Source organism: Stegostoma tigrinum, chromosome 2 (genome assembly GCF_030684315.1).
Source record: "Stegostoma tigrinum isolate sSteTig4 chromosome 2, sSteTig4.hap1, whole genome shotgun sequence".
NCBI lineage: Eukaryota > Metazoa > Chordata > Chondrichthyes > Orectolobiformes > Stegostomatidae > Stegostoma > Stegostoma tigrinum.
Genome location: NC_081355.1, coordinates 147,812,280 through 147,826,725, shown reverse-complemented (window position 1 = coordinate 147,826,725; position 14,446 = coordinate 147,812,280). Strand labels below are relative to the sequence as shown.

Genomic DNA, 14,446 nt, shown 5'->3' with positions numbered 1-14,446 from the left:
TAAGACATATGGGTCCTAGTCTCCCCGCCTAACGGAAATGACTTCTCAGCATCCACCCTTCCTAAGTCATACATTATCTTGTAAGTTTCTATTAGATCTCCCCTCAACCTTCTAAACTCCAATGAATAGATTGTCATATTGCGTGCAGCTTCAGGCCCCATATCTGAGGAAGGATGTACTGGCCCTGGAGCGGGTTCAGAGGCGGTTCACGAGAATGGTGCCAGGAATGAAAAGCTCAACATATGATAATAAAGTGTGAAGCTGGATGAACACAGCAGGCCAAGCAGCATCTCAGGAGCACAAAAGCTGACGTTTCGGGCCTAGATCCTTCATCAGAGAAGGGGATGGGGTGAGCGTCCTGGAATAAATAGGGAGAGAGGGGGAGGCGGACCGAAGATGGAGAGAAAAGAAGATAGGTGGAGAGAGTATAGGTGGGGAGGTAGGGAGGGGATAGATCAGATAGGAAAAGGAGGTGCGGCTTGGGGTAAGAGGAAGGGATGGGTGAGAGGAAGAGCAGGTTAGGGAAGCAGAGGCAGGCTGGGCTGGTTGTGTGATGCAGTGGGGGGAGGGGACGAACTGGGCTGGTTTTGGGATGTGTTGGGGGAAGGGGAGATTTTGAAGCTGGTGAAGTCCACATTGATACCATTGGGCTGCAGGGTTCCCAAGCGGAATATGAGTTGCTGTTCCTGCAACCTTTGGGTGGCATCATTGTGGCACTGCAGGAGGCCCATGATGGAAATGTCGTCTGAAGAATGGGAGGGGGAGTTGAAATGGTTCGCAACTGGGAGGTGCAGTTATTTATTGCGAACCGAGCGGAGGTGTTCTGCAAAGCGGTCCCCAAGCCTCCGCTTGGTTTCCCCAATGTAAAGGAAGCCACACCGGGTACAATGCATACAGTATACCACATTGGTAGATGTGCAGGTGAACCTCTGCTTAATGTGGAAAGTCATCTTGGGGCCTGGGATGGGGGTGAGGGAGGAGGTGTGGGGGCAAGTGTAGCACTTCCTGCGGTTGCAGGGGAAGGTGCCGGCTGTGGTGGGGTTGGAGGGCAGTGTGGAGCGAACAAGGGAGTCACGGAGAGAGTGGTCTCTCCGGAAAGCAGACAGGGGTGGGGATGGAAAAATGTCTTGGGTGGTGGGGTCGGATTGTAGATGGCGGAAGTGTCGGAGGATGATGCGTTGTATCCGGAGGTTGGTGGGGTGGTGTGTGAGAACGAGGGCGATCCTTTTTGGGCGGTTGTGGCGGGGGCGGGATGTGAGGGATGTGCTGTGGGAAATGCGGGAGACGTGGTCAAGGGCGTTCTTGACCACTGTGGGGGGAAAGTTGCGGTCCTTGAAGAACTTGGGCATCTGGGATGTGCGGGAGTGGAATGCCTCATCCTGGGAGCAGATGCGGCAGAGACGGAGGAATTGGGAATAGGGGATGGAATTTTTGCAGGAGGGTGAGTGGGAGGAGGTGTATTCTAGGTAGCTGTGGGAGTCAGTGGGCTTGAAATGGACATCAGTTACAAGCTGGTTGACTGAGAAGGAGACTGAGAGGTCCAGGAAGGTGAGGGATGTGTTGGAGATGTCCCAGGTGAAATTGAGGTTGGGGTGGAAGGTGTTGGTGAAGTGGACGAACTGTTCGAGCTCCTCTGGGGAGCAAAAGGCGGCCCCGATACAATCATCAATGTAACGGAGGAAGAGGTGGGGTTTGGGGCCTGTGTAGGTGCGGAAGAGCGACTGTTCCACGTAACCTACAAAGAGGCAGGCATAGCTGGGGCCCATGGCCACCCCATTTGTCTGTAGGAAGTGGGAGGAATCGAAAGAGAAGTTGTTGAGGGTCAGGATGAGTTCGGCTAGGTGGATGAGGGTGTCAGTGGAGGGGGACTGGTCAGGGCTGCGGGACAGGAAGAAGCGGAGGGCCTTGAGGCCATCTGCATGCGGAATACAGGTGTATATCCCGCATTTCCCGCAACACTTCCCTCACACCCCGCCCCCGCCACAACCGCCCCCAGAGGATCCCCCTCGTTCTCACACACCACCCCACCAACCTCCGGATACAACGCATCATCCTCCGACACTACAGCCATCTACAATCCGACCCCACCACCCAAGACATTTGTCCATCCCCACCCTTGTCTCCTTTCCGGAGAGACCACTCTCTCCGTGACTCCCTTGTTCGCTCCACACTGCCCTCCAACCCCACCACACCCGGCACCTTCCCCTGCAACCGCAGGAAGTGCTACACTTGCCCCCACACCTCCTCCCTCACCCCCATCCCAGGCCCCAAGATGACTTTCCACATTAAGCAGAGGTTCACCTGCACATCTACCAATGTGGTATACTGTATGCATTGTACCCGGTGTGGCTTCCTTTACATTGGAGAAACCAAGCGGAGGCTTGGGGACCGCTTTGCAGAACACCTCCGCTCGGTTCGCAATAAATAATTGCACCTTCCAGTTGCGAACCATTTCAACTCCCCCTCCCATTCCTCAGACGACATGTCCATCATGGGCCCCCTGCAGTGCCCCAACGATGCCACCCGAAGGTTGCAGAAACAGCAACTCATATTCCGCTTGGGAACCCTGCAGCCCAATGGTATCAATGTGGACTTCACCAGCTTCAAAATCTCCCCTTCCCCCAACACATCCCAAAACCAGCCCAGTTTGTCCCCTCCCCCGACTGCATCACACAACCAGCCCAGCTCATCCCCTCCACCCACTGCATCCCAAAACCAGCCCAGCCTGTCTCTGCCTCCCTAACCTGTTCTTCCTCTCACCCATCCCTTCCTCCCACCCCAAGCCGCACCTCCATTTCCTACCTACTAACCTCATCCCACCTCCTTGACCTGTCTGTCTTCCCTGGACTGACCTATCCCCTCCCTACCTCCCCATCTATACTCTCCTCTCCACCTATGTTCTTTTCTCTCCATCTTCAGTCCGCCTCCCCCTCTCTCCCTATTTATTCCAGAACCCTCACCCCATCCCCCTCTCTGATGAAGGGTCTAGGCCCAAAATGTCAGCTTTTGTGCTCCTGAGATGCTGCTTGGCCTGCTGTGTTCATCCAGCTTCACACTTTATTATCTTGGATTCTCCAGCATCTGCAGTTCACATTATCCCTTAACATATGAGGAGCGTTTGAGGACTCTGGGACTGTACTCATTGGCATTTAGAACGATGAGGGGAGATATAATTGAAACTTACAGAACACTGAACGGCCTGGCCACAGTGGATGTTGGGAAGATGCTTCCACTGGTAGGAGAGACTAGGACCTGAGGGCACCGCTTTCGAGAATGGAGATAAGGAGAAACGTCTTCAGCCAGAGAGTGGTGAATCTATGGAATTCACAGGCCAGGTCATTAAGTTCATTTAAGACTGAGATAGATGGGTTATTGATTTTCAAAGGGATCAACGGTTACGGGGAGAAAGCGGGAGAATGGGGTTGAGGAACTTATCAGCCATGATTGAATGGCAGGGCAGATTTGATCGGCCAAAAGGCCTAATTTCTTTTCCTATGTCTTAACGGTATTATAAAGGGGGCAAATTTCTTGAAATGTCTACAGGAGAGCTCTTTATGTCAACATTTAGATGGTCCTACAAGGGACAGTACAGTGCTGCATCTAATTCTGGGGCTGAAGTCAGGCAAGTTTTCGAGGTGTGACTAGGAGAAAGGTTTCTCCCGGTTTATCCTTTCCCAGGATCGTTTCCCCTCTCTATTTCCTATACTGTAAGAAACACAACCCCAATCTGACCAATCTCTCTTTATAACTGAAATTCTCCAGCCAGCAAACATCCTGGTAAATCTCCTCTGCACCCTCTCCAATACTATCAGATCCCTCCTGTAATGTGGATTACATAACCTCCCCGCTCTTAACCTCTATAACTTGGTTAATAAAAAGTAAGTATACATTATGCCTTCTTGACAACTTTATTCTTCTCTCCTAATACCTTAAGGACCAGTGTGCATGCACATCCAGTTCCCTCTGATCTTCAGTACTTTCCGGAGTGATTTCATCATATCTTCCCTAACCAGGTTTGTTCTGCACAAGAGCAACACTTCACATTTATCTAATTGAATTCCGTTTGCCACTGATCAGCCGCACTGACCAGTCTGTTTGTATCCTCTTGTGATCTAAGGCTAACCTCCTGTTTACCACCCTAACAATTTTTGTATCAACTACAAATTTGCTAATCAACCCTCCTATGTTCAAGTCTAAATCATTTATATAAACCACAAATAGCAAGGGCCCTGTACACAAGGGCTGAAAAGCTAAATTTGCTGAAGATATTCGACAGATGCATGACCTTGAATGAATCCTGTGAACACTACTGTTGTACTGAAGCCGGCACAATCAATGTGTTTTTTTTAGTTGTTTTTCTGTGCCTTGCTGTTTGTCACACTATATCAGAGGGAAAGTTTTGTTCCAAGGTGCAGGATTTCACCTGTACTGGGATGGCAAATGGTGCCAGGAACAAACCTAAGCCTCCAGACGAGCCATCGATTGAGGGGTCCCTGACATGGAGGAGGAAGTGAGGGTCATTGCTTTCTTTTCCTTCATTTATGATCTTCATTTATTACATCATAGATGGCCATTTTTCAGACTTTTCATTCCCCCTTTCTTTTCCATTTTGTATTATTACCTAAATTCAATCTATGACTCTTATGGAATTCACAGGCCAGGTCAGGTAAATTATCATATTTAAACAAATTGGTATTGTTGAGTCTTCTTTAAATTACATTTAACCCAATCCAAAAAGATACATACACTGGGCACAGAATTTCAATTGGAAAAACATCCTTTAACCATCACCCTCTGCATTCTGCCACCCTGCCAACTGAGGATCCAATTAGCCCTTATCAAAGCCTTGCTAAGGTCTATGTAGACCACATCAAAAACACTGCCCCCATCTAAACAGCTGGTCACATCTAAGAAAAATTCAATCAAGTTATTCAGACATGCATTCTGACTGTTCTTCACTAATTTGTGCCTCTCCAAATGCAGATCAATTCTGTCCCTCAGAGTTGCTTTCAATAGTTGCCCCACCACCAAAGTGGACTGACTGGCCTGTAATTTCTTGGCTTACACCTTGCTCTCTTCTTGAATAATGGCACAACATTGGCTATCCTACAGTCCTCGAGCACCATGCCTGTTGCCAGAGACAATTTGAAAATCTTCGCAAGCACCCTTGTTATTTTCTGAGATAACAAGGTGTAGAACAGGATGAACACAGCAGGCCAAGCAGCATCAGAGGAGAAAGACAGGTTCATCCAGCTCTACACCTTGTTATCTCAGATTCTCCAGCATCGGCAGTTCCTACTATCTCTTGTTATTTCCTTCCTTATTTCACGCGCAATCTGGAATACATTTCATCCGGCCCTGGAGATTTATCTACTTTTGAACCTGCCAGACTACTTACAGCCTCCTCCCTGTCCATGGTAATTTCTTTAGTGTTATCACAAACATTCTCCCCAATTTCCATAACCACACTGTCCCTCACACCAGTGAACACTGGCCCAAAGTATCCATTTGGAACCCCACCTACATCCTCTAGCTCCAAGCACAAATTATTGCTGTGACCCTTAATGGGCCCTATTCTTTCCCATATTATCCTCTTACCCTTCGTGTACCTGTAAAATAACGTAGAAATTTCCTTTCTTTCACCAGCCTGTATCTTTTCATTACCCTTTTAGTTCTCCTGATCTTTTTAATTTCCCATTTGCTGTTTTGAGCCCTGACTATCTGCCAGAAGCTTCTCTATTTTTCTTAATCTAAGGCTGTATATCCCTCAATATCCAAGAATCATAGGTATTGATAGTTCCATGGTTCTTCTTTATTGGAACATGTTGGTCCTGTACCATCCATATTTCCTCCTTGAATGAATCCCACTGTTCTGAGACAGACAGATTTGAAAGTATGTGCTCCCAGTCCATTCTGATTAAATCAAATCTGATTTTATTAAAATCTGCCTTCCACCAGTTGAGAACTTTGAGTTCAGGTCCATCGCTTTCCTTTTCCTTAACAATCATGAATCTAACGGATAATCAATTCGGTCATGAATTCCAGAGCCTTTGAATAAAGTAATTTCTCCTCATCTCTGTGTTTAAATCTGTGACACCTTTTCCTAAAATTATGACTTCTTGATCTGGGTTGCCTCATGAGGAACCATCATTTCCATGTCTACTCTGTCATTCCTCTTTAGCATCTTACATATGTCAATTAAATCTCCTTTCATTCTTCTAAACTTCAGAATAGAGGCCTAAGCAGCTAATCTCTGTTCACAAGCCAATCTCCTCATCTCTGGAATCAATCTAGTGAACTTCCTACAATACAACTACAACCCTCCTCAAGGGACCAAAATGGTACATAAAATTCCAGGTGCCTTATAAAGTCATAGCAATACTTCCCGATTTTTATTTCCTATTCCTTTAGCAATAAATACCATAACTGCATTCACCTTCCTTATTATCTGGTGTACTCACTCACTAGCTTTCTGCACTTCTCTCAAGGAGCCTATATTAAATTCCCAGCGATGTGACTGCTCGTTTTGGTTTTTAAGTTCTACCATACGGCTACATTTGAGGATCCTTCTAAGATGTCATTCCTCCTTACTGTTGAAATAAATTGCTTGATCAAAATTGCAACACCTCTTCTTTTTTTACCTCCTCCCCTGTTTCAGTTTTCTATAATACTGACCTGCCAATCATGCCCCTCTCTCAACCATGTCTCAGTAACAGCAAGAACATCATATCACCATGTTTTAATTTGTGCCCTCATTCATCTGCCTTGTTTCTCAGACTCCGAGCATTAAAATAAATTCCAAGATTGGCAAATTCTCTTGTGCCTTAACTGGCCCGATATGTCTTTGCCTTCTTGATTCATTTGCTGTCTTTCCTAATTCTGGCTGTTCATCTCACCCTGCAGAATATTCTCTCTGGGTCCCACCTCCCTGCCAGTTAGTTTAAACTCTCCTCAACAGTGCTATCAAGTCTCGCCACAAGTGTACTGTTCCCATTCTGATTCAGGTGCAACCTCTCTACCTCGTCTGGTTCCAACACCCTAGACATCTAAAGCCCTTCCTCCCGCACCATCTCTCCCAACACACATTGATCTGGATTAACCTCCTATCTGTATTCACTCGGCATTTTCATTTGGGTCCCGTTCTTTAATTTACTTCCTAGCTCCCTAAATTCTGTTTACAGGGTTTCATCCCTTTCTCTACCTATGTTGTAGATACCAATATGAACCACAATCTCCGTCTGTTTTCCTTCCCCCTTCAGAATGCCCTTTTGTGACATCCCTGACCCGCACTAGGGAGCAACAAACCATCCTGCAGTCTCTTTTGTGGCTGCAGAAATACCTGTCTGTTCCCTTTAGAATTGACTCCTCTACCACTGTAGCCCTGCCGTTCTTCTTACTCTCCTCTTGTGCAGCAGACCCAACCATTCTGCCAAGTTGATGGCTATCATTGCTTAAATGAGATCTTTTGTAAATCTAACTGATCAATTTCATCCCCATAATTTTTGTCTATTTTCAGGAAATTCTACAAATGAACCACTTGTCCATATATGATAATCTCATTTCCTGACAACTACAACTGCTTCCGAACAAGATTTTCTCAATATCTTCAGCCTGCAGAACTACAACTGAAACAATGAAATTAATGACAAACCTACCTTCAATCATGACAACTTGGTCTCCTCTCTTTTCTGGAATCAGAACAGGAGCCAGAAGATACAGCTCTGCTACATCTCTGGCTGTACCCAGCTTGTTGGTAACCTGGGAGAAGAAAAACAACAATTCGGATTCATAAATATAAAACAGGATAACAGTATTGTTTATTACACACAATTACACGCATTATAAAGCAGTATTGCTTAACAACATTTTTATTTTTGTTCAGCAGGATATTACAATGACGCATAGAAGGGAAGAAAAACATTAACAGAGAACCAGGATGGGTGGCAATAAAATGTCAGCAGGAAGTTTGGAATAGATCTTTCAGACTTTTACTCATAAGTGTTCTCATGATAATTTCCATTGTATTTAGCAGTTCCATAATTTTTGCATCCATGAAAGAAAAAAAATCTTGCTTTGGTTTTTTAAAAAAAATTCTCTTGTGCGACCTGGGTGTTAATGGCTGGTCAGCATTTATTACCCAGCCACATCTGGACTTGAGAAAGTGGTGCTGAGTTGCCTTCTTGAACCGCTACAGTTCATGTGTTGTAGATAGATCCAAAATGCATTAGGGAGGTAGGTCCAGAATTTGATCCAGTGACAGTGAAGGAATGGCAATATATTTCAAAGTTAGAATGGTGAGTAGCTTGGAGGAGAACTTTCGGGTGGTGGTGTTCCCATATATCTGCTGCCCTTCTTCACCTGGATGGAAGTAGTCATGGGTTTGGAAGGCGCTGTCTAAGGATCTTTGGTTAATTTCTGCAGCGCATCTTGTAGATAGATCACACTGCTGCTACTAAGCATTGGTGTTAGAGGGAATGGATTTTTGTAAATGTGGTTTAATCAAGTGGCTGCTTTCACCTAGTTGGTGCCAAGGTTCTTGGGTGTCATTGGAGCTGCACCAATCCAGGCAAGTGGGGATATTTCCATTGTACTCCTGACTTGTGCTTTGTCGATGGCTGGTGGACAGGCTCTGGGGAGTTAGGAGGCAAGTTGCTCCTTGCCTCTGACCTTCTCTTGTAGACGTTTTTAATGAGTTCCATTGTGTTTCTGGTCAATGGTAACCATAAGGATGTTGACAGTTAGGGATTCAGTGATGGTAACACCATTGAATTTCAAAGAGCAGTGGTTAGATAGTATCTTATTGGAGATGTTCAATGCCTGGCATTTGTTTGGCATAATTGTTACTTGTCTCTTGTTAACCCAAGCCTGAATACTATCCAGGTCTTTTTGTGGACTTCTTTAGTATCTAAGGAGTTGTGAATGGTGATGAATATTGTGCAATGATCGGTGAATATCCCTACTTCCAACCTTATGATCGAAGGGAGATCATTGATAAAGCATTTAAAGATGTTTGGGCCTCACAGAACAAGCTGAGGAACTCCTGTAGAGATGTCCTGGAGCTGAGATGACTGACCTCCAACAACCACACCATCTTCCTCTATGCCAGGAATAACTCTAAACTGGAGGCATTTTAACCAATTCCCATTAGCTCCAGTTTTGCTTGGTCTCCTTGACACCACACTCATCAACTGCAGCTTTGATGTCTAGGGCTGCCACTCTCAACTTACCTCTGGAGTTCAGCTCGTTTGCTCATGTTTGAACTAAGGCCATAATGAAGTCAGGGGCTGTGTTACCCTGGTAGAACCCAAACTGGGCATCACTGAGCAGGTTGTCGTTGAACAGGTGCTACTTTATAACACTGTTGATGACACCTTCCTTCACTTTACTGATGATTAAGAGTACACTGATGGGGCACACCGGGGCAACTTTCCATATTATCCCTTAGAAGCCTATGTTGTAGCTGTACTGGAATATTGGCTAGGAATGTGGAAAATTTTGGAACACAACACTTCAGTACTACTGTCAGAATATTGTCAGGGCCCATAGCCTTTGAGTATCCAGTGCCTCCAATCATTTCTTGATATCACGTGGAGTGTTTCAAATTGGCTGAAGAAGATGGGTCATTGACTGAGCACTTCTGGCTAAAATTTGCTATGAATGCTTTAGCCTTATATTTGCACTGATGTGTTGGGCTCTTCCATCATTGAGGATGGGAATATTTGTGCAGCATCCTCCTTCAGTGATTTGTTTCATTGTCTACCATCACTCATAACTGGATATGACAGGACTGCAGAGTTTAGATCTGATCTGTTGGCTGTGGGATTGCTCAGCTTCGTCTATCACATCACACAAGTAATCCTACTTGGTTGCACACCCTCCTGCACTTTCTATTGAACCAGGGTTAATCTCCTGGCTTGATAATATTGGTTGAGTGTCAAAATGCTGGGTCATGAGGCTGCAGATCATATTGGAGTACTGTTACTGTTGATGGCTCACAGTGTCTCATGGATGTCCAGTCTGGAGTTGCTAGATCTGTCTGAAGTCTGTTTCATTTAGCACAGTGGTACTACTCTATAATATAATGGAGGGTATTCTCAATGTGAAGGTGGGGCTTCGTCTCCAGAAGGACTGTGCACTGGTCATTCTTACCGATATTGTCATGGTTAGGTGTATCTGCACCAGGCAGATTGAGGAGGATGAGGTCGAGCATGTACTTCCCTCTTGTTGGTTCGCACACCACCTGCTGCAGATCCAGATTAGCAGATATGTCCTTTAGGACCCAACCAGCTCAATCAGCAATGTTGTTTCCAAGCCAGTCTTGGTGGTGGACATTGAAATCTCCCACAGTACATTTTTAAAATTCATTTGTGGGACATGGGTGTCGCTGGCTGGCCTCCAATTATTGCCCATCACTAGTTTCCCTTGAGAGGGTGGTGGCGAGCTGCCTTCTTGAACTGCTGCAGTCCACCTGCTGCGGGTTGACCCACAATGCCTTTAGGGAGGGAATTCCAGGATTTTTACTCAGCGAAAGTGAAGGAACAGCGATATATTTTCAAGTCGAGGTAGTGAGTGGCTGGGAGGGGAATCTGGAGGTGATGGTGTTCCCATATATTTGCTGCTGTTGTCCTTCTAGATGAAAGTAGTTGTGAGTTTGGAAGGTGCTATCTGAGGATTGTTGGTGAATTTCTGCAGTGCATCTTGTAGATAGTACACACTGCTGCTACTGAGCATCAGTGGTGGAGGGAGTGGATGCTTGTGAAGCATTTTGCACTACTGCCACCTTCAGTGCTTCTTCAAAATGTTGTTCAACATGGAGAAGTACAGATTCATCAGCACAGGGAGGATAATATCGGATGTTGAGTAGATGGTTTTCTTGCACATGTTTACTTTGATGCAATGAGGCTTCATGGAGTCCAGAGAAAATGTTGAGGACTCAGCGCAACTCGCCTCTGACTGTACATGACTGAGCTACCACATCTGCTGGTCATGCCAGTGGGATAGGATGTATCCAGAGATGGTGAAGGTGGTGTCTGGGGTACAATCTGTAAGGTATGAAGAAAACAAGGACATTTCTTTCATCACAAAGAAGACATTCTAGGGCTACAGAGATAAAATCCATCGATGAATTTTAGTTTTCTTGATGGTGGATATAGGCAGATAGAGTTTGTGATGTGCTGGTTCCAGCCCAGGTTGCAAACGATGCTAAATAAAGTACCCTGTGGCCAATTAACAGCTGCTGCGGGAAGCTGGCCAACAAGGAGAGACAAGGGTGATTAGCTTGTTCAAACTTTAAAGGTGAGATCTCTGGGGAGAGAGGGGGCAGGCTATGCGTGGGAGTTGGTCATGATCACCCATTTAATGGTATCCCGTCATGGGATGATGGCAATGTCACCATGCTTAGTAGTTTTTAGACCAAAGTTTAAAGCTGGAAGTAGCAAGTGGTTGCCAGCCCTAAGCAGGGTTTCAAAAAAGCTTCTAGTGTAAAAGCAGTTCAGCTTAATTAAGAAAAGAACAGCTACTGGATCCTTATTAATGAGTCAGCTAGACTTTTATCATCGGAGCTTATAAAACTAAACAACACAGTGCAACTTAGCACTTAAGACTGTAAGACGTAGAAGCAGAAGTAGGCCATTTGGCCCATTATGTTCTGCCGTTTAACGAAAACATGGCTGATCTGATAATCTTCATCTATTTTTCTGCCTTTTCTCTATAACACTTGATTCCCTTACTAATTAAAAATCTGTCTATCTTAGCTTTGAATATACTCTACGACTCAGCCTCACCAGCCCTCTGTAGTAAAGGACTTATAGATTCACTACCCTTTCAGAGAATAATTTCCTCCTTATCTATGTCTTAAAAAAAGATGATGTGCTTTGGTCCTTGTCTCCCATAAGAACAAAGAACTGTACAGCATAGGAATGTGCCCATTGGTCCACCCAGACTGTGCCGTCACATGATGCCTTTCTAAACTAAAAGCCTTTTGCCTGTATGTAGTCCATATCCTTATATTCCCTGCCTATTCATATACCCGCCACTGTTACTGCATCCATATCCACAACCTCCTCTGTAGCACATTCCAGGCACTTACCACTCTGCATAAAAAGCTTGAGCCTCACATCTCCTTTAAACTTGATCCCTTTTATCTTAAATCTATGTCCCCTATAAATTGACATTTCTACCCTGGCAAAAAAACTCCTACTATCCATGCCTCCCATAATTTTGTTAACTCTTATCATGTTGCCCCTCAACCTTCAATGTTCAATTGAAAACAGGTTTTTCCAATTTCACCTCATAGCGAATACCCTCCAAACCAGGCAACATCCTGGTAAACAATTTCTGCACCTTCTCCAAATCCTTCACATCCTTCTTGTGATGTGGCGACCAGTACTTTACACATTATTCCAAATGTGGCCTAATAAATTTATATGAAATTGCAACATGATTTGCCATTTTTTATGTTCTAAGCTTTGACCAATGAAAGCAAGCGTGCCGTATGCCTGCTTGGCCACCTTATCCGGTTATGTTGCCACCACTTTCAGGGAACTGTGGGCCTGTATGCTGGGATCCCTCTAAATGTTGGTGTTTCAAAGCGTTCTGCTATTTATTGCGTACTTCCCTCCTACACTGGAGTCAGGGAGTGTCCCAAAGGACTGGAAAATGGTTAATGTCTAAGAAGGGAATGAGGCAAAAAAAAGAAAACTACCAGCTGGTTAGCCTGATCTTGGTTGTTGGTAAGATTTTAGAGTGCGTTATTCAGGATGAGATTGCACGGTACTTGGAAGTGCATGGTAAAATAGGCAAGGTCAGCACAGCTTTGCAAGGGGAGGTCATGCTTGTTCTTTTAAAATTTTCTGGGGATGTAATGAGTTAGGCAAAGGAGAACTGGTGAACGTGATCTATTTGAGTTTGCAGAAGGTCTTTGACAGGGTGCCACAAGGAGGCTGCTAAATGAGAGCCCATGGTTTTAGGGGCAAAGCAATGGCATGGATAGAGGATTGGCTGGCTGGCAGAAGGCAGACAGTAGAATAAAGGGTCTTCTTCTGGATGACAGCTGGTCACTGGCTGAGTTCTGCAGGGGTCACTGTTGGGACCATAAATAATCATTTTATACATTAATGGTATGAATGATGGAGTTGAGGGCATTGTTGCTAAGTGTGCAGATGACACAAAGATAACACTGAACATAGAACAGTACAGCACAGTACAGGCCCTTTGGCCCACGATGCTGTGCTCAACTTTTACCCTAATCCTAAAGTCTATCTAACCTCCGCCCCATCTTATTCTATCATCCATATGCCTATCAAATAGCCGCTTAAATGCCCCTAATGAAACTGATTCCACTAGCCTCTCCAGCAATGCATTCCATGCCCCAACCACTCTCTGAGTAAATAACCTACCTCTGACATCTCCCCGATATCTACCTTAACTCACTTTAAAACTATGCCCCCTCGTAATAGCTACCTCCACCCTAGGAAAAAGCCTCTGGCTCTCTATGTATACCTCTGATTATTTTGTCCACCTCTATGAAGTCACCTCTCATCCTTCGTCGTTCTAAAGAGAAAAGCCGTAGCTCTCTCAAACTTTTCTCGTAAGACCTTCCCTCCAATGCAGGCACCATCCTGGTAAATCTCCTCTGCACCTTTTCCAATGCTTCCACATCTTTCCTGTAATGAGGCAACCAGAACTGGACACAATATTCCAGATGTGGTCAAACCAGACTTTTGTATAGCTGGAGCATAACTTCACGGCTCTTGAACTCAATCCTCTATTAATGAAAGCTAACACACCAGGCGCCTTCTTAACAACTCTATCCGCCTGGCTAAAGTGAAAGAACAGTTAGTGTTGAGGAAGCAGCAAGGCTGCAGAAAGACTTGGACATGTTAGGGGAGTTGACAAAGAAGTGGCAAGTAGAATATAATGTGGAAAAATCTGAGGTTAGGGACTTTGGTAGGAAAGTTAGAAACACAGACTATTTGCTAAATGTGGAAAGGCTTTGGAAATCGAAAGGGGCTTGAGAGACCTAGTTCAGGGTTCTCTTAAATTAACATACATGTTCAGCTGGCAGTTAGGAAGTCAAAATGCAATGTTAGCATTAGTTTTAAGAGGATGAGAGTACAAAAGCAGAGATGTACTGTTCAGGCTGTATAATGTTATGGTCTGACCACACTTGGAATATGGTGAGCAGTTTGGGCCCTGTTTCTAAGGAAGGATGTGATGGCATTGGAAGGGATGCAGAAGACATTTACGAGGATGATCACAGGAATGTAGGGCTTATCATATGAGGAGTGGTTGAAAACTCTGTGACTACATTGATAGAGTTTAGAAGGATGAGGGGGGATCTGTTTGAAACTTACAGAATACCGAGAGACTTGCATAGAATAGAAGATGTTTCCACTAATAGGAGAGAATAGGACTCAAGGGCACAGCCTCAAAGTGACCCTTTGAC

General features: G+C 45.0%; 1 protein-coding gene across 16 annotated transcripts in view; it reads right to left on the bottom strand.

Moving 5' to 3' along the window:
* The window catches only part of obscnb (obscurin, cytoskeletal calmodulin and titin-interacting RhoGEF b), a 760,766-nt gene that overhangs the window by 155,832 nt on the left and 590,488 nt on the right, over positions 1–14,446 (bottom strand). For all 16 annotated transcript variants that reach the window (XM_059639939.1, XM_059639947.1, XM_059639941.1 and 13 more), the window contains one exon: positions 7,656–7,758. In XM_059639939.1, the coding sequence (XP_059495922.1) occupies positions 7,656–7,758 (103 nt within the window). The remainder of the gene's footprint in view (positions 1–7,655; positions 7,759–14,446) is intronic.